The sequence below is a fragment of the Podarcis bocagei genome (assembly GCF_964188305.1).
Source record: "Podarcis bocagei genome assembly, chromosome: 16".
NCBI classification, from domain to species: Eukaryota; Metazoa; Chordata; class Lepidosauria; order Squamata; family Lacertidae; genus Podarcis; species Podarcis bocagei.
This window is the reverse complement of record NC_138142.1, coordinates 39938202-39958750: the sequence shown is the minus strand read 5'-3', so window position 1 is coordinate 39958750 and position 20549 is coordinate 39938202. Positions and strand designations below refer to the sequence as shown.

Below are 20549 nucleotides of genomic sequence, written 5' to 3'. Positions count from 1 at the left end.
AATCTATAGAGGGCGCCATTCGGATGTTTTACCCGAGGCAACCCACCTTGGCAGTGTGAGCAGTGGCTTTAAAAAAATGGTTAGACCTCAAAGGCTAGAAACTTGGGTGAATTGGGGTTTTGAAGTAAACAGGAACTGGCCTGACAATGTCTAGTACCCAGAAACACAACCCTCCATATTGAGAGACAGGACACTTTTGCTAGGGCAGAAAAGCAATGCACCAATTCGAAATTTGGTGATACTTCAGAATTCTTACATGTAACCTTCTTGCAATTTGAGTTTTTCTTCAGGTCTAATCATTTCTTTAAGCCACTAATGGAAATCATTCAGTACCTAATAGGGGTTCCTCCTTCCCTTAAAATCTAATAAGGTCCACAATTCAAGAGGTCTCAGGTCGCAGTGGTAGACTATGAGCCTTGTATGCCAAAATAATAATAATAATAATAATAATAATAATAATAATAATAATAATAATAATAATAATAATAAACATTTCAATCTGTGCAGGTCCAACTAAAAGCACAGGGAAGGATGCTCTCTGTCAGAGACTCCGTAGCTGTTGTCCGTCAAAGGAAATTACGCTAGGTTTGATCAGGGGAGAGGAACAGTTTTCAGACCAAGGGCCACATTCCCATCTGGGCAACCTTTCAGGGGCCACACCTTAGTGGTGGGTGAGGCCTGAGGCAAACATTGGTGAACAATAAGCTAATTTCCATGTATGTGAAGCAGGGCTGGTCAGGGTGTGGACTAGGGAGATGGGGCATGGCTTCTGAGGTGGGAAGGGAGCTCAGTAGGGTCTAAAGGGCCAGGCATAGAGGCCTGGAGGGCCACCTTTGTCCCTTGGGCACCAATAGAGTGATCCAGCCTATAGCAGCTCCCTGTGTTCCCTGACTGGAAGATTAGAAAATAAAGAAAAAGAGTGAGATTATACATCCAAATTTTCAGGGCGAGGGGAAATTAAAATAAAAAAGAGGATAACTGACGGACTGAGAGCTTTCCTCACCCACCTCCTCCCCACAACCTTGCATTTTCAAACAGGGATGGATATTCCCATCATGCTTTGCTTGTGAACATCCCAGGTGTGAAGGAAAGTGGCCACAGGCTGTGTGGCTTTTATACACCATACCTTTAAAGCAGCTTCAAAGCACACACCCATGCCGCAAAAAAAGAAAAGAAAAAGGGAGTTGTAGTTTACCCCCTCACAGAGCTGTAATTCCCAGCACCCTTAAACTAGTTCCCAGGATTCCTTGTGGTGGAAAATGTGCTTTCAATATACTGAACTAGATGGGGGACACACAGAGCCTGCTGTTCTTATTATGCTATCCCGTTTGGGTACGCCAGCAAGCATGAAGAAACGGGCAAATAAATAAATAAAAACAACACAGCAGCCAGGAAGAAAAAAATCAAAAACAACCGCCATCATTAAATGCTGTTAAATGAAGCCGCCAAGACTAGGATAGAGGTTGAATGAGCTCATTGTTTCCCTCAGTTGAGAAATAAGCCAGCTTCCGATCCTAGGAAACCACCTGCTAAAACTGCTTATTTGTGTGGGGAAAGGAGAGCGGGGGGAGGAAGAGTGTATTAAATGTGTGTTTTCTCACCCTCCCCATCTTCATGGCGTACGTGGTTAAAGCTGCAAGGCTAGGCCCTGCTTGCATTGTGGGACAGCAGCAATGAGGCAATAAGGTTGCTTTTTCAGAAGAGGGGAGATTAAAACTGACACTTTCAGGGGATTAATTGCTCAGGTTGGAGGCTTTGAGCGCCGGGTGGAGAAAGGTGGAGGGGATGCCCAGTTTTTGTAACTTACACTGTTAGCAGAGTTCCCAAAAGCGCACACTGAAAGCAAGCTGCCTGGAAATTACAATCTTTTAAAAACTTTTCTCGTGTGGGGAATTGCCCATGGTTACTCCATGCTGAGGACAATGCACTCTACACATGCCCAGAGGCACAAACATTGAGGGAATCATTTCTTTACATGGGTTTTCACACTCTTTCCATTCACAAAATGCTGCCTCAGGTGTGGCGGGGGTTGTTAGGAAGAGAAAATGTCTTAAAAGGCTGTCAAAATCACTACTAAGGAAACAGACGTGTCTGAGGAAATACTCTCTCCCATTGTGGTTAGAAACCTCCTTGAAGGGCAAAAGTATTAAAAATGATTTTGCAAGGTTATGCTTTTAGAATCCGCTGCCTGATCTTGTAAGATCAGAGAGAGATAAATTAAAATTACCACATGTGGATATTTGGTGCCGGCCTGAAACAATTTGTCACCTGAGGCACAAAACCCAAATAGAAAAAGCTCTGCCTTGAACAGGGAATAAAATATAACCCAAAAATAAATGGCTCAACATCTCATTGGCCTTTAATTATGCTATCTGAGGCAGCCATCTTAACATTTACCTCAAAGCAAGCAATGCCCCTTTCACCTTTTCAACCCTCATTGGTTTTCTGAATCAGAATTACCTCCTCTGTGTATGTTGCCCTTTTGAAACAAACAAAAAATCCCATCAGATTTTGGCTGGGGTTTGGGGAACAAGTTTTATGCAATAAAAAAACACACCAAATATCCGCCCATACAAAAATTTGTGAGGTGTTCTTTACACCCATCTTTACACCTGTCCCTTTACACCTAACTAATAGAAAATTTGGTTTAGATTCTGTTGTAAGCTGCCCAGTTTTCTGTCTGAGAAAGACTGAAATCTAATAAACTTTTCCAGTCTGAGGCAAGCCATGCTGCGAAGTCGCACACTGGTTGTGTGAGAGAAAAGGAGCTCTTTGATGGTTGTGACAGGAGAATAACTTTCCCCTCAGAACAAAACGGTTGTCGCCAAAATACCTGATAACTTTTTGAATTCACTGATGTAAGAGGGAGCCAAGAGAGGGCTAATCTTGATATTTCTGACTCAAAACATCAGTTCCACTGGTTTCCCTTTTAGATTACACAGATAATCCAGTTAAAGATTTCCCCCTTTTTTGCTTTTTATTACGGTCTTTATCTTCATCTTCCCTTTCCTCTCTTCATTTGTCATCAGTGTTGTTTTCCTTTAACACAGGTCAGCGCCAAGCGCTTATCAGTTACATTTGTTTGATGTTTCTACAATGATAAAACGCCTTGGTAGTTTTTTTAAAAAAATGTCAGCGGTGCCTCTTGAACCTGGCAAAACTAATTTGCTACCTGTATACAGTTTCCTCAGAGAGAAAAAACTGTTTTATTTTTATTTTGAACTGGTTATCTTATTTATTTACAACATATACACAGAAAACCTAGCTATTACCTAGCGGAAATATTTGATTAAAACAAAAATAAATCCAATAAGTTAATATATCCCTTCCAGCAAAACCGAGCTGAGGAACTAGGTTGTCTCATGAATAAACAACAACTACAACTGTTTTGTTGTAACGGCAGGTAGCAAATAGTGGAAATTGTTCTTTGAGGACTAGATGCACAGAATTTAAATTAAGGAAAGGGTGGTGGGGATATAACTGCCATTACAACTTCTTTGCAGGAAATGCAAGCACTGCCCCTTCCCGGTTTTTGTGACAGTTACAGATGGGATGCCATGCACCGCAGCGACAATAACAGACCGATTATGAGACATTTTCCTGGATTACATGAAGTGCCAGTGAGAGCAAATTCCAGAGAACTCTTTCATTACGTGCCTCAGTTTCCCCACCCACGCTCTTTTTAAAGACATTAGGACACTTCCTCACCAAAGGATGAGGTAACGAAGAAACAAAGTGGCTTTGGGTGTTGTGTTTGAGGGGGATAGTTTGGTTTAGTTTGGATTTTATTGCAAATTTGCACTTCCTGGAGCAATACGTCAACCCCAATACCCACATCTACACTGCAAGATTTGCACTTACACAAATTTTGTGCTGCAGTTTTGCAACTAAAGAATGGGTTTAAAAATGTGAATATCAGGGGACATTAAAATTGCAGACTAAAAGGCATTAGGTTAGGGGAATGTGCTTGCAAAAGTGTCTATATTAGGCAAAAGCTATTTTTTTTTAAAAAAATGTATATTATGAGAAATATACACTAAATATTGACGAATTTTTGTGATTACCTTTTTAAAAAATGGCAAACTGATGTGGAAATGTTGCAAACTGAATTTATGACTGAATAAGAAATTGACATGATTTATCCATCCCTTTATGTGGGGAAGAGGTGGTATATATCCTTGGTGAATCTGAGTTGCGTCCAAGCTTTTACTCAATAGTAGTGGATCCATCAAAATTAATGGCCTACTCTGAGAATGACTTAAGGTTGGATACAACCCCATTTATTTGGTGTCAATACGTGTAAGAAGATTCCCAAAGGCTTCCAGGTCTTTGCAAAAAGTTGACCCAGACTAGCAGAGTCAGCAAATTTCTCATCCAGGGCTCACTTCCAGCCAGGAAAAGCGGTTGCTGGATGAGAGGTTAAGCAACTCAGCCACACCCAAAACCAGAGTGGCAAAACGGTTTAGGGACTGGTGTCATTTCCCACCTCAAATTTCATTTTATTTTTTTTAAAGGTGCATGGTCTGATCTGGGCTTGCAGAAAGGCCTAGTTAAGAACAGGCATCATTTTCAAGTTGGCAATGTGGGTGTGGGTGTGTGGGTGGGTATGGGTATGGGTATGGGTATGGGTAAGTGCCATAAAGGCTGCAAGGGGATGCAAGTTGGTTGTGTTGTGTGGAGGCGTGTTTGGTTAGATTCCATCTCATATCCAGGAAGGAAGAAAACTGTTTTGAAATTGCTGTAAAAGCCAATGGTAGGGAAAGAAAAATTGAGCAATGATTCAGCAAAGAAACAAATTTAGAGTGCAGGAAGGTTGATTAACCAAACAGCATATTTATCTCTTCTGAACAGACGTGAACATTTGCAATTAAGAAGAAAGTCTACAGATATTCCAGAACTGCTCTGAGGATGTTATTCACTGAGAAATGTGAATACTCTAAAAATCTAACTTCTGAGGTACTATTCAAAATATATACAATACCTCTCATCTCTGGATCTGAAGATGTAGGCTGTGAAGAATTTGAGGAACACAAAAATGTCAGTTAGTGATTTTTCAGTCAGCACTCCTGAGCCTTTAATAGTTGCACAACAGGCAGAAATTAAAGAGGGAATGTTTCTCCAGAATTCAAAGTGAAAGTCATACAAGATTGTTTCCATTTGTTCCCTTTCAGGAACCCGGGGTGACTACAAATCTCTCCAGGGCACTCCCAAATGCTTTGGGTCGATGCCTGGAAGGGACATCAATCTCGCATTACAAGGTAGAAGATGGCTTTTCCATGTAGCTGTTTATCAATATAGCACCTTTTTGCCATCTAAAGGGACCCTTTCCTGCTTCTAAATCTTTCCTCTGATCTCCACAACTGTGGTCTCTCTTCTTAGCCTTCCTGGCTCTTTCGCCTCAACAAGCCTTTTCTCTTTAAAAGCTACTGGCATGAAACATTTGCTTCAAGATGCAAGGAAAGTCTTGCATTAGCTTCTGCTGCAACAGCCTAAAACTTCTCTGGTTCCTCCCCTCTCACTTTTCATGTCTACGTTTCAAGATTCTAGTCCTCATTGTGCAAACATCTCTCTCTCTCACTCTTCTCCCCACTTATGTTACTTTCTTTGTTCCTCACAATATCACTGGTGCTATGGGCACTGGACAGAGGATTGAGGGTATTGTGCCAAGGGATGTAATCCCAATGGGGGTACTCTGGAGAAGGGTCATGTCATTGGTACCAAAAATTGGGCAACACAGGGGTGTGGAACTTCTGGCCTGAAAGACAAACACAAGCATCCAAAGTTCTCTATTTTGCACTTGGGCTCTCCCCAAGCCACACCCTTCACTGGTCTTCACTGGTGTCTCAAGGTGGGGAGTGAGCGTGTGTACTTAAAAACGGAAAGCATAGTGCTGGTGGTCAACAAAAGAGGTTTAAAGACTGACTCAAGGCAAATCTTTTAAAATGTAGTATAAACACTGACAACTGGGAAACATTGGCCTGCGAGCGCTCCAGTTGGAGAACAGCCTTGACCAAAGGTGCCATGGGCTTTGAAGACACTTGAACTCAGGACGCAAGGGAGAAATGTCCTAAGAGGAAGGCACACTTGGCAAATCCACACCATGATCAACTCCCGCCCGGAAACCAATGTCCCCACTGTGGAAGGACGTGTGGATCCAGAATTGGCCTCCACAGTCACTTACAGACTCATTGTTAAAACCATGTTTATGGAAGACAATCTTACTTGGCTACAAGTGATCGCCAAAGAAGACAAGAAGAAGAAGAGTTTGGATTTGATATCCTGCTTTATCACTACCTGAAGAAGTCTCAAAGCAGCTAACATTCTCCTTTCCCTTCCTCCCCCACAACAAGCACTCTGTGAGGTGAGTGGGGCTGAGAGACTTCAAAGAAGTGTGACTAGCCCAAGGTCACCCAGCAGCTGCATGTGGAGGAGCAGGGAATCGAACCCGGTTCACCAGATTATGAGACTACTGCTCTTAGCCACTACACCACACTGACAAATGACATTTACATTCATTGCTCCATCCAGTATTGTCTCTGGCCCTGTCCACCCATGGAAAGTTGCTCGGAAGGAAATGTGGTCCTTAATCTGGAAAAAGGGTCTGCACCCCTATTTTAGCACTGCTGTCTATGCATTTGTCTGACAGTCCAGCTCTGAGTGCAAATTCTGGGAAATGAGAAACTGCAGCTTGGCTGTCTAATAAGAATGGGCTGGCCCTGTCATGGCTGCTTAAGCATTTTTGTGGCTTTAAACAGAAAATCCACAACAATGTCCTCTTTGCCTCCTGCCAATTAACATGGGCCACAATCCAGCAGCATCTGGGTTTGGGAGTTTATTGGTTTTTGCACAGTGCTGAAATAAGCAGTTGCTCTGTTTAGTGTATGCAGAATTCCTCAGAACCTGGTGCTTCCTACTAATTTTAATTTGCAATAAAACTAAGCCAATCTTGCAAAGCCTGGATAAAAATCTTTCGAACTTCTCCCGTACTGCTCAGCCGAGGAGGAGTTTGGAATTTTTGAAAGCCTTGATGATACCAGATGCATATTGCATCTCTGTTCCATCACCAGCCCTTCTGGCAAGTAGAGAAGTGGGAATTGTTTAAAGGGCATTATGAATGTAGGACGCTGTCTTAAGCCCAGTCAGACCACTGGTCCATCTTGCCCCATACTGTCTACACTAACTGGCAGTGATTCTCCAGGGTTTCAGACAGGCAATTAATCCCAGCCCTACCCAAAGATGCTCAGGGCAGGGATGTGGCTTTGTTCATTGTGTCTCTCAATACCAGAGAATTTAAGGGGTGGGAAAAGACTCCATGGAGGGGACTTCAAGACCCAGTTGTGGGCTTCCTGTTGGGATGGATCCAGGAAGGCAAATACTTGTGTGGCAATGTACCAGCTTGTGTATCTGAAAAAGGAGTGTGTCCCCAGGAGAACCTCAGAGCCAGGTGTGGGCTAACCTTAACACACCAGGTGTGCGAAAGTACATTGCAAGGAATGTTCTTGAGGTGTGCTCCTCTCAGTTCAACTTTCAGGAACCAGTTTGGTTAAGGTAATTGAGCAGAAAAAAGAGCTCGCTGCACCCATCTCTCCCCAGAACCCCCCTTGTGAGCATTAGTCAGGGGAATTTTATCTGATCTCCCCGATTCGAAAACAAAGGGGCAGCTTGATCTCCCCGGAAGGTATAGGAATGTTTACAGGAAGATGCAGAATACAGGAGGCTGGTAACTAGGGGAACCTCTCGTCTTTTGAAAGAACGTCTCATTCTTCTCAACAAATTGTGTCATAATGTTTGTGAAGAGTTCTCTGAAAACATGTATGTGGCAATGAATAATGGAAGGGGAACAAAAGCGTCCACTGTCCCTCATGTTTTAAAATATTTTTTTTAACACCCAAAGGGACAGGGCATGCCACTGAATGGAATGAGACATGCATTACACACATGCATCCAAAGCAAGTAATTGTGGCATCATTTGTTTTGGGTATAAGGAAGGAAGCAACTTGTGCTTCTCATCTCCTCTGAAAGGGCAGCCTCTCATCTCCCAGCGAAGTAGGACCTCAAGTGCCAATTGAGCAAGTCATGCGGAAAAGGACAGTTAAGCTAGAACGTCACAGACGCCCAGACCTGTCCCAAAACACAGGAGCACACAACGCCCCAGTCTAGCCCAGCCTGTCGTGAAGTCTTACGTTTGTGCGAAGGGGTTTGTGCTCGTTCAACCTGTTTCCTCTCTACCCTGCTCTCGAAGCTGGAGTTTGTAAGCTTCTTGGGGAAAGGGCCTTTGGATTGCCCACCCATTTTTGCTTGGCCACAAGGCAATAATACTGTGTAAATAGTAAGGACCAGGGGTTAGGGGAGTTATAGTCCAATAACAAATGGAGGGCACCAAGACTTGCGAAGTGCATTTGACCCTATTCTGGCCCCATTCATTACGTAAGACCCAACCAAGGGAATCAGGCACAGGGACTTCTTCACTGTGGCCCCACTACTGTGGCACATACAGTGGGACCTCAGGTTAGACACTTCAGGTTTCAGACTCCGCTAACCCAGAAATTGTACCTCGAGTTAAGAACTTTGCTTCAGGGTGAGAACAGAAATTGCGCGGCGATGGCGCAGCGGCAGCGGGAGGCCCCATTAGCTAAAGTGGTCTTCAGGTTAAGAACAGTTTCAGGTTAAGAACGGACCTCCAGAACAAATTAAGTTCTTAACCCGAGGTACCACTGTACTAGGGAGATTTGCCATGCCCGTTCTTTCCTGTTTCTCCCTTTCCTGTCTTCTGGAATTCTTTTTATGAATGGTTTGTTTTGCTTTTCCCAGCATCGTGTTTTGAACTCATGGTTGCTCTCTTACTGTAACCCCCTCAGGGATGGAAATTGCCTTCTCGTGCTTTACATAGTGCCATCTACTGAAATAGCTCTATAATTTAAATAGCTCCTCGACACATCACGCATCTAGTCAAGCACAATAAATTAAACTAATTTACATGATTAAAGTGTCCAAGGGATGCTCATCAGTTGATGTTGTTTATCCCTCTGTCTTATGAATATGGTAGCATATTATCTCCTTCTATATTTGACCAATATGTTGTTACTTCAGCAGTAAAGCCATTATAGTTGTTGGGTTTTGGGGGCGTGGGGCGTGTGTAAGTGTGTGTTCCAGAGTTTTATTTGTTTATTGGAGCTTCTGTTTGGAAAACTGCATTCAACAGTTTTTGATACTTATTGTCAGAGCTGCTTCCAGATCCTAGCTCACAGAGGATCACGCTAGCCAGCGGTCACTTGTAAAAGTCTTTTATTGAGTTACAGTTTCCATTCTCAAGCTGCTGCGTGCAACTCTACGTCTTATGGGTTAGACCGGCGAAGCTCCGTCTGAGTCTCCGCCCCCTGTGCACCAGCTTACTAACCTAGCCTTACTCCACCTTTTCCGCCTGACCATTCTTCTCTGGGTCCCTCTGCCCCCCGTGGTCTCTTCCGTCCGGGACGCTTCTGACGCTGACCCCCCGGACCCTTCTGTCTCCTTGCGCCGGGCTTTAGGACCTGGCTCCCTTTCCGGGCTGCTTACTGCGCCACCTTCCTGTGTATTTGAACTTGGTGCGCGCGCCCAACCTTCCACTTTCCGCCTGACCGTTTCTTCGCTCCCCGATGGAGGTGTGGCCACTCCTGACTCGTGCCCTCCCTCCTGTTGTGAGCTGCCAGCGCTTGATACCTGGCGCCCTTCCTCTCCCCTGCTCTCTGTTGGTGACGCTGGTCCCGATTTCCAACTGCTCCCCTCTGAGTCCCCTCTGGCCCTTTCTTCCTGGGGTGTCCCCCTAGGCTCCCCCCTTGCCCTGGCCACTGGTGCTCCTTTCTGTGAATCTTCTGATTCACTGGAAAGACTCGGAGATCTCGGGTCGTCGTCATCACTCATCTTTTCTTCTGCCTCCTCCCCCTCGCTCTCTGTTTCCTCCCTTGCCCTTGCCTCTGCTCCTGAACCCCTGACATCCATCCCCCCCTCGAAGCCCCCCCTTCCCCCCTCCCCTCCTTCCGGTGCGGGAGCTGGGTGCTGCCGTGTCAGGGGGACGAATGTCGGATACAGTTCGCTTCCCGTGGTGGGCCTCCATCTGAAGGCTTCCGGTTCTTCCTCCCTGCTCTCGTTGACGACGGTCACCTCCGCTTCCATCTCTGTGCCGCCGTGCTCGAAACCCGGGTCGTCCCCGAATACGTCCATGTCCGTCTCTCCCTCCTGTTGTGAGCTGCCAGCGCTTGATACCTGGCGCCCTTCCTCTCCCCTGCTCTCTGTTGGTGACGCTGGTCCCGATTTCCAACTGCTCCCCTCTGAGTCCCCTCTGGCCCTTTCTTCCTGGGGTGTCCCCCTAGGCTCCCCCCTTGCCCTGGCCACTGGTGCTCCTTTCTGTGAATCTTCTGATTCACTGGAAAGACTCGGAGATCTCGGGTCGTCGTCATCACTCATCTTTTCTTCTGCCTCCTCCCCCTCACTCTCTGTTTCCTCCCTTGCCCTTGCCTCTGCTCCTGAACCCCTGACACTTATATATATTGAAACTTAAGAGTAAAAATCACATGAAGCTGAACATAGGGAGGATTCAGGCAAAAGACGGTATATCTTTATGTAGTGCATAAACTATGGAATTTATTTCCATAGGAGGCAGTGACAACCACCAAGAATATAATGCCTATATTCTGCTGCCACAACTAGAGGCAGCCATGCTTGATGCAGCAGAGAGAAAGAAAAAAGTGAACGCTATTCTAGGCTGCATCAACAGAAATAGTGTCCAGACCAAAGGAAGTAATAGTACCACTATATTCTGCCATTCATTCTGCCACACTATATTCTGCCATTCATTCATCCATTCTGAAGGAAATCAGCCCTGAGTGCTCACTGGAAGGACAGATCCTGAAGCTGAGGCTCCAAGGCTTGGGCCACCTCATGGGAAGAGAAGACTCCCTGGAAAAGACCCTGATGTTGGGAAAGATGGAGGGCACAAGGAGAAGGGGACGGCAGAGGACGAGATGGTTGGAGAGTGTTCTCGAAGCTACCAGCATGAGTTTGACCAAACTGCGGGAGGCAGTGGAAGACAGGAGGGCCTGGCATGCTCTGGTCCAGGGAGTCACAAAGAGGCGGACACGGCTGAACAACAATATTCTGCCTTGGTCAGTTCTGGGCGCCACAATTTAAGAAGGATGTTGGAACATGTGCAGAGGAGGGCTACCAAGATGATCAAGAGTCTGGAAATCAAGCCTTATGAGGAACGGTTGAAGGAGCTGGGTATGTTTAGCCTGGAAAAGAGGGGACTGAAAGGAGATATGAGAGCCATCTTCAAATATCTGAAAGGATGTCACATGGAAGAAGGAACAAGCTTGTTTCCTCCTGCTTTGGAGCGTAGGACTCAGACCAATGGCTTCAAGTTGCAAGAAAGGAAATTTAGACTAAACACTAGGAAGAACTTTCTGGCAGCAAGAGCTGTTAGATAGTGGAACGGGCTCCTTTGGAAGGTCGTGGGCTCTCCTTCCTTGGAGGTTTCTAAGCAGAGGTTGGATGGCCATCTGTCATGGATGCTTTAAGTTGAGGTTCTTACATTGCAAGGAGTTGGAATAGATGACCCTGGAAGGTCCCTTCCAACTCTATGATTCTGAATACCAGTTGCTATTGCACTTGCGTCCTGCTTGCAGGCTTCACACTGGGGCATCTAGTCAACTACTGTGAGACCAGGATGCTGGACTGAATGGGCCACTGGTCTGATCCTGCCACAGGGCTCTCCTGATGCAATTATTCTTTCACAGGTTTGCAAAAATTCAGCTTTTCCTGAGGCAGTATTCCCTGCACCCTGAAGCAGAAACCCAGCCCCACAGAGCATTCACAGTCCTGCTTATGGATCTCTGGGAGTTTTTTTTTTACCTGAAAAAGAGAGGGTGGGGAGGAGGAAGTTGCAAGAGTTGCCAGAGGCTCCATTGCACAAGGGAAGCCTGCACCACAATGAGCCCTGCTGCCGCCACTCCTGCCGAAGAAAAGCGAAATTGCATCAGGGGCTCAAAAGTCATCCTTTACTCACATGAGGATTCCGGCTCCTTGGAAAAGGGGGAGGGAGGGAGCAGGCATTGCGAAAGAGGGGCCGTTTTGTTGTCTTGGGCAACCGGAGGCCGTTTAAGAAAATAAAATAGATGAATGAAGAAGAAGAGAAGGAGTTTGGATTTGATATCCCGCTTTATCACTACCTGAAGGAGTCTCAAAGCGGCTAACATTCTCCTTTCCCTTCCTCCCCCACAACAAACACTCTGTGAGGTGAGTGGAGCTGAGAGACTTCAGAGAAGTGTGACTGGCCCAAGGTCACCCAGCAGCTGCATGTGGAAGAGCGGGGACGCGAACCTGGTTCACCAGATTACGAGTCCACCGCTCTTAACCACTACACCACACTGGTGAAGCTGTACCCACTTTCCAAGATTGCTCCCACAATCCACGGGCTGGCTCCACGGCCTTGTTTCTGCAGAACAAGATCTCAAGGCAAGAGCTGGGATGCATCAAGAAGGGAAAGCACCTGTGTCTGTGGAAAGTGTAACTAGTAACAAACCACCCCATAGTCACGTAGGAGGCTGCCTTATACAGTGGTACCTCGAGTTACAAACACCTCAGGTTACAAATGCTTTGGGTTACAGACTCTGCTAACCCGGAAGTAGTACCACGGGTTAAGAACTTTGCCCCAGGATGAGAACAGAAATCGCGCGGCGGTGGTGGGAGACCCCATTAGCTAAGATGGTTAAGTTTCAGGTTAAGAACGGACCTCCGGAACAAATTAGGTTCTTAACCAGATGTACCACTGTACCCAGACAGAGCATTGCTGTTTGTAGCTCAATATCGTCTACACTGACTCCAGGGTTTGAGGCAAGGAGTTTCTCCCAGGGTTTGATTTATTTCATTCAAATGAATCTTAAAGTGGCGTGCAATCAGTAACAATGACCTAATAGAACATCACAAATGCATACAAAATAATTAACAAATCATAAATAAAATAATCCATAAAACACTATTAACAAAATAGCAACTAAAAAAAGAAATAAGCTAAGCACTGCTAAGTTCATACACATTCTCCACACCCCCATGACTCATAATCTTTCTCTCTATTCAGTTCACTAAAATACAATAGTACCTCTGGTTGCGAACGGGATCCGTTCTAGAGCAGAACGCAACCCACGTCTGTCTGCGCGGGTCACTATTCGCCGCTTCTGCGCATGTGCGCGACGTCATTTTGAGCGTCTGCAGATGCATGAGCGGCAAAACCCAGAAGTAACCCTTTCCGGTACTTCCGGGTCGCCGCAGAACGCAACCTGAAAAGATTTAACTCGAAGCGTCTTTAACCCGAGGTATGACTGTACTTGTAATGTCTGTTGTTAAGCCAGCTCAGCCAAATGTTGCACGAGATGCTGGGCACTGAAGCTGGTGTTTCCTGTGTGCAGAACAGGGGCTCTACTACAAAGCCACAGCCCTTCCTCTACTGGCAATTGACACCAGCAGGTTAAAATCAAGCTGCCTTGAACTCTTGTCTGCTTCTGAAAGTAGAAAAGGGACCCGCTTCAAGGCACGCACAGGTGATGGCCGGGGTCTGAAGGCTGGATTCCTCAGAAAGCTTGTCGCTCACTAGGAGAGTGAAAAACAACAAGAAACCATCCCCTCTGTATTGTGAGCCCAACTCTGTGGAACTCCCTCCCACTAGAAGTCAGGCAGATGGTGACTCAGTCAGGCAGGATATTTTCCATAGAGTTGGAAGGGACCCTGAGGGTCATCTAGTCCAACCCCCTGCAATGTTGGAATCTCAGCTGAAGTATCCATGACTGATGGCCATCCAACCTCTGTTTAGAAACCTCCAAGTAAGGAGAGATCACAACCGCCTAAGGGAGACCGTTCCACTGCTGAACAGCTCTTACTGCCAGAAAGTTCTTGCTTCTGTTTAGTCAGAATCTCCTTTCTTGTAACTTGAAGCCACTGGTTCAGATCCTACTCTCCAGGAGCAGGAGAAAACAAGCTGGCTCCCTGTTCCATGTGACAGCCCTTGAGATACTTGAAGATGGCTATCGTATCTCCTCTCAGTCTCCTCTTTTCCAGGCTAAACATACCCAACTACCTCAAACGTTCCTCATAAGGCTTGGTTTCCAGACTTTTGATCATCTTGGTTGCCATCCTCTGCACAAGTTCCAGGTTGTCAATATCCTTCTTAATGTGCGGTCCCCAGAATTGGGCACAGTATTCCAGGTGTGGTCTGACCAAGGCAGAATAGAGTGGGACTATTACTTTCCTTGGACACTAGACTTGTGTTGATGCAGCCTAGAATAGCATTGGGGTTTTTTTGCTGCTGCTGCATCACACTGTTGACTCCTGTTAAGCTTGTGGTCTACTATGACCCCCAAATCCTTTTCACATGTACTGCTAGTAAGCCAGGTGCCCCCCCCCGTCTTATATTTGTGCATCTGGTTCTTCCTGCCTAAGTGCAGAACCTTAACATTTGTCCCTATTGAAATTCATTTTGTTACGTTTTGGCCCAGGTTCTCAAATCTCTTAAGGTCATTTTGAATCCCAATCCTGTTTTCTGTGGCGTTAGTTACCCTTCCCAGTTTGGTGTCGTCTGCAAATCTGATGAGCATCCCCCCCTATTCCTGCATCTGTTTATAAATATATTGAACAACAGGCCCCAGACAGAATTCTGCGGCACTCCACTTGCCACTTTCCCCCCAGGGTGCTGAGGAACCATTAGTAAGAATTCTTTGGTTTCCGTCAGTCAACCAGCTACAAATCCAAATTTTGACCAATTAAATGTGCCTATTTCACAGTCAAGGAACACTGAGGTGGAAACATCAAGTGCTTAAGGGCAAGGCAAGATGTGTAAATATATTGTTCATTTTTATTTACATGCAGTTTCATGAAATGAGTTGTTGTTCCAGTGGAGAGTACCAGCCAGGAAACACCAAGACTGAGAGACACCAAGACTGACAGCAAGCAGTACTAAGCGTAAGTGCACTACAATACTACGATCCTATGATGGCTGTGTTTTTGTGCAGTTGTGTGAAAGCCTCGCTGACTTACTGCAGCAAGGGGAACAATCTACCAGTCCCCTGGGGTAAAGCAAAAACAGCATATGTACATCTGCGTTTGAACAGAGAGCATAACACTTATTACTCAGTCCACACTCCCTTTCCCCCAAGTTCCTAACTCCCTGCAAGTTGGAAATCAAGTTAAAGATCAGAGGGTAGTGGGTGCCAGTCATCTAAAAGCCCCCAGGTCTCTGTCTCTCTCTGTCTCTCTCTCTGGAGAGCTGAATGCCAGGTTATGTTTGCAACAGAGTTAGCGGTTGCCTTGAATTTTTGATGGATGCCAATTACAGATTTAAAAGCACTTAGTCACTCATGCGCGGGTGATAAATCCTTTCAAACAGGTTTTTCCAACCTGCAGGGGAAAACCTGTATTCCTTCTGAGTTCAGGCCTTCAGCATCCCTTTCCCTGCTTTTTAACAAGCCAAACAACGCCACCAAAGAAAATATTCAAGTGTCACTGAAGCCCAGTTAAAATTGACTCCTGGCCTGGCTCTTTATGATACGCCCCAATATCCGGCTTGCTATCAGAAGGTCACCTGTCCTACTAAAAGGAAAAAGGGGGTGCAGAGCCGTGCAAAAGCCAACAACACAGGTTGATCTAGAACACCTGAACGCAATGATTTACTCAACTGTGAGTCAAGGGCTCTCTGTCCATGCTCAGGGACACCATGTCATAGCTTCATTTTTGTTCCGGAGCTCAACTGTGGCATTAAGGACGTGCCTTTTCTTTTCCTTCAAGCGGATGAAAGCCAAACTGAGTCAGAGTTGGGTGGCGACCCACGTCACCTGTTGCCCCAACTTCAAGTATTCTTGAACCAGAAAAGAATCCTGCTCCTTCCTCTCCCCCCCCTTGCCCCCTCCGCCAAGTGTTTCATAAGTGTGTTACGTACGAAGAGGAGCCCGGCTGAATCAGTTGCAGAGTGACCATCTAAAGTTTAATCTAGAGGCCGAAGTGGTGCCCCAACAGGAAACTTGACCGGAAGGACACCTTCTCCCCTCCCGTTTTCCGCAGCTGACGTTCAAGGGATATTTCCCCCCTAGCATTTTAGCAATCAATCAATCAATATCAAGGCAGACTGCCTCTGAGCATGGGAGGTTCAATTTTAAGCCACCACCATGGTTAAAAGGTCTTTGATAGAGCTCTCCTCTGTGAATTGGTTCCATCTTTTCCCCCCTGAGCTTTAAAAGGCAAGAGCTGCAAGACAGAGCCTATCATTAGGCAAAGTGAATTATCATTATTATTATTAGCGTTCCACAGATAGACAGACAGACCAGGGCAGTTCAACTTTTCATGCCAAGTGTGCCGCAAGAGTACTTCCAACACAGGACCTGTGGGCCGCACACTGAAGTAAATTTCTGTATCGTAAATAAAAAGTGTTCACAATATATTTAATATTATTTAATGTACACAATTTATATATTTAGTTAAATATTTATAATTATATACACAATTAATAGGTTTAACTATTAAAGAAATTTTATACACCAACAGATGCATGCGCTTTCATTAGCAATGCGTGACACACACAAAGATTAATTTTTAAAGGCTTTAAGGTGTTCTTTCCTGAATGTTGCCGAGGGCCGCCAAAAAAAGCCTCGTGGGCTGCACCACCCTGATATACCAAAATGCTAAAACCACTTAAATACTAAAAGTAACTAAAACAACTTAAAAAGCACTTAACGTAAGTACCTAAAAAGACCCCGATGGACCTGCTACCGGAATGTTACGCAGGCCGGCCCTGAGTAACTATTTCCACGCATCAACTCCCATAACCATTAAAGAGACCTATTTGCATCTGATAAAGGATATTAGGGGCAGGGGGCAAGGTAGAATTTATGAGCCGAGCTGCTGTTGACTCAGTCCTGTGAAGAGGTGTGTGTGTGCGTCTCTCTTCCCTTCCCACCTGTGGGTCCTCCGAAGCTTTCCGGGAACAAGCTGCGACAAAGATGAATCACTTGAGCAGTTTGCACACACACCTGCCGTTAAATGCCCCCCCCCCACTCTAGGCACCAGTTTTAGTGGGATCCCTTGTCAACAAGACACACCTTACGCATCCTTAGAAAAGAACAACTTGGCCTGACCCAGACCTCGACCCGCCAAGGCCCCTGGGGCTAATGCAGTAGTTCGCAGCAAGGCCAACCAATCAATGAGACCGCCAGCCAAGCTGCAATTTCTCAAGAAAAGGTATTTTAATTACGGGCCTCCGCAGGGGATGCGGTGACCATGAAAGACAGGCTGGCCAGCGTGAAGGAGAGAAACTTGGCATCCCTCCAAGAATGCGTTTCCACAAACAGCTTTTCTGGGAAAGAGGGTTCTGCTCTGGTTGTTGTACATGCTGCTCTGCCAGTCAACCAAGAAAAATGGCAAGATTTTGAGGGGTGTTCGAAGAAAGCAGCGGGGTGGCTTTGATATACGGCCTGGGCTGGTTCAGCTCTAGCAAACAAGGATTCCTTGCTTGATAAGATGACCTCGGTCTCCAAACTGTGGGGGCATCGATGCAACTTGGTATCGTGACCTTGAGGTGCCCCGAAAGCATGACACTTGTGAAATGATTCACACACACACAGCTTTTGCTGTTGTTTCTGTTACTTGTGGATGTCCTGGCAAGTTGATGATGGGGGTCTCACCTCTCCTTTAGAAGAGATCTTCAGCATTTCTGACACGGGCTTCCCGGAGCTCGTGGAGCCTGCGCAGCACCTCGTGCGAATCCCGCTCGCCGTATTGGTGGTTGTTGCGGCTACGGACGTTGACGGTGCGGTTGGACTTCTCCTTCCGGCCGACCACTAGAAGCAAGGACATAAGATTAAGGGGAGGCTGCTGGGTCAGGCCAATGGCCCATCAAGGTCCAGGGTCCTGTTATCACAGTGGCCAAATGCCCCGAAGAACCCAGTAATCTCGACAGTCGGCCTCTGATCCTGCAGGCTCCATAAGAATATCAGAAGAGCCTGCTGTACTGGACCAAAGGGGCCCACTCAGTCCAGCTTCCTTTTCCCATAGGTCACTATGATGCTTGTGGTGAACCAGCAAACAAGACCCAAGCACAAAAGTAACACTCCCCTGCCTTGTGTTTTCCAGCAACTGGTATTCGGAAACATTGCTGCGTCCAGCTGTGGAGGAACAACACAGACTCTCCATCATGGCTAGTATCTATCAATAGGCGTCTCCTCCTCCTCCATGAATCTGTCTAATCCTACTCTGAAGCCATCCAAGCTGGTGACCATCACTGCCTCCAGGGGTAGGGAGTTCAATAATAATAATAATAATAATAATAATAATAATTTTAAAATGTTTTTTAAAAATTTTCTTCGGATTTTTTGTATGTGGGGGGTGGGGGTGGGATGGACGTTTGGTTGGGCTTGGGGAATTATTATTTTTTTTATTTTGATGTTTTTGTAATTTTTACATTTTTTTTGTTTGTATTGTTTTATTGGTTTTGTTTGTTTGTTTAAGGTGTTATTTTGTTTTTAGGGGGAGGGTTCAGGGCTGCCGGGGAGTGGGCCCCAGCCCACAAAATGGCTGGGGCATGTTCCACAGGGGGGGATGCACTGGGACAACCGATCTCAGTGATCACGGGTAGGAGGAGGAGTTACGCTAAGACCAGACCATGTCATTACAGAGGAGGCAGGTTTAGTCGTTGTCTGAGGACTATCCCTGCCTCCGGGTCTGGTCCTGTCCGGATGGATACTAGAATCAGCAAGGGATACCCACGTGACCTGAAGGTGCTGCTGTGCAATGCCAGGTCAATGATTCGTAAGACCACTGCCATCCATGACTTGATCATGGATGGAGGATTTGACCTGGCATGTGTAACAGAGACTTGGTTGGATGAAGCAGATGGGCCTGTCCTTGCCGCTGCTTGTCCACCAGGTTTCTCTTACGCACAGCAACCCAGGTCACGTGGGCGGGGAGGGGGGGTTGCAGTGATTTTTAGGAAGTCATTAGTTTGCACCAGGCGTCCTATTGGGAAGACCCAGTTTTCTGAGTGCATGTTCTGGAAGTTGGGCAATAGGGGCAGTACAGGATTCCTTTTGGTGTACCGACCTCCCCGCTGCACCAAGGATTCCCTGCCCGAGCTGCTTCAGGTCGTGGCGGATGTTCTCCTGGAGACACCTAGCCTGGTCGTCCTAGGGGATTTTAACATCCATGCCGACACGACCTTACAAGGGGCCGCTCGGGACTTCGTGGAAAGCATGGCCTCCATGGGGCTGTCCCTGAATAAGTCTGGCCCAACCCATAGCCGTGGACATGCCTTGGACCTGGTGTTTAACTCTATGGATGTTGGTGATCTGACACTAAGAAAAAGCGAAATGAAAGAAGTGCCATGGTCAGATCACTTCCTGGTGCAACTGGACTTCTCTGCGACCCATCCCCTCTGCAGGGAGGTGGGACCAATTCGGATGGTCCGCCCTCGCCACTTAATGGATCCAAATGGTTTCCAGAGAGTGGTAGGGGATGCTTTATCCCATGTTGATGGCCTTTCAGCCGATTCCCTGGTGGCCCGCTGGAATGTGGAGTTAACCAGGGCTATTGACTGTTTGGCTCCGAAGCGCCCTCTCCGATTGCATGGAGCCCGGACAGCCCCGTGGTTTTCCACGGATCTGAGGGCAATGAAACAATCGTTGAGACGGCTAGAGCGCCGGTGGCGGATAACTCATTCCGAATCTGACCGGACACAGGTTAGAGCTCAACGTCGAGCCTACCAAGTGGCGATAGCGACGGCGAAGAAGAATTTCTTCACCGCCTCTATTGCATCTGCAGAAAACAGCAGCAGGAGACTTTTTCAGGTGGTTCACAATTTAGCGGAACCACCTGCAACATCGGGGCCCAGTACGGGCCACATGTTCTCCTGCAATGATTTTGCAAAGTTTTTTGCAGATAAAATCGCCCAGATTCGGGAAGAAGTAGACTCCACCGTGGGAGCAGGGCCGGGGCGGGAGAGTGCTAGAGTTCTGTCTAGTCAAGTTGAGTGGGATCAATTTCAATCTGTTACCTCCGAGGATGTGGACAGGCTGCTTGGACGAGTGAAACCAACCACCTGTCTCCTGGATCCTTGCCCATCCTGGCTTATAAAAGCTAGCCGGGAAGGACTGGGTGATGGGCTTCGTGGGGTGGTGAATGCTTCCCTCCGTGAGGGAGCCTTCCCAGACCCGCTGAAAGAGGCGGTTATTAAACCGCTTCTTAAAAAACCATCTTTAGATGCGGCCACGATGGCCAACTATCGCCCAGTCTCAAATCTTCCATTCCTGGGCAAGGTGATTGAGCGAGTGGTTGCTGAACAACTCCAGGCACGCCTGGAAGAAGCGGACCATTTGGATCCCTTCCAGTCGGGATTCAGGCCTCATCATGGGACTGAAACTGCCTTGGTCGCACTGGTTGATGATCTCCGGCGGGCTAGGGACAAAGGTGAGAGCTGTTTCCTAGTTCTGCTGGATCTCTCAGCGGCGTTTGATACCATCGACCATAGCATCCTTCTGGACCGT

General features: G+C 46.6%; 1 protein-coding gene and 1 long non-coding RNA gene across 3 annotated transcripts in view; one reads left to right on the top strand and one right to left on the bottom strand.

Annotated features, from left to right (window-relative positions):
* Positions 1-2838: 2838 nt before the first annotated feature.
* LOC308575357 lies at positions 2839-16314 on the top strand. Its single transcript, XR_014002808.1, has 3 exons — positions 2839-3719; positions 5172-5258; positions 14893-16314. It is a non-coding gene; the product is annotated as an uncharacterized lncRNA (long non-coding RNA).
* Positions 16315-16440: 126 nt separating this feature from the next.
* TARS2 (threonyl-tRNA synthetase 2, mitochondrial) overlaps positions 16441-20549 on the bottom strand; it is a 39378-nt gene continuing 35269 nt past the window's right edge. The window contains exons 18-19 of one of the 2 annotated variants that reach the window (XM_081173551.1): positions 17697-17852; positions 16441-17004 (exon numbers count right to left, since the gene is read on the bottom strand). In XM_081173551.1, coding sequence (XP_081029677.1) covers positions 17704-17852 — 149 coding nt within the window. In that variant the 3' untranslated portion in view covers positions 16441-17004; positions 17697-17703. Of the gene's footprint in view, positions 17005-17234; positions 17853-20549 lie in introns of those variants that run through there. The other variant, XM_081173550.1, reaches the window with a different exon arrangement.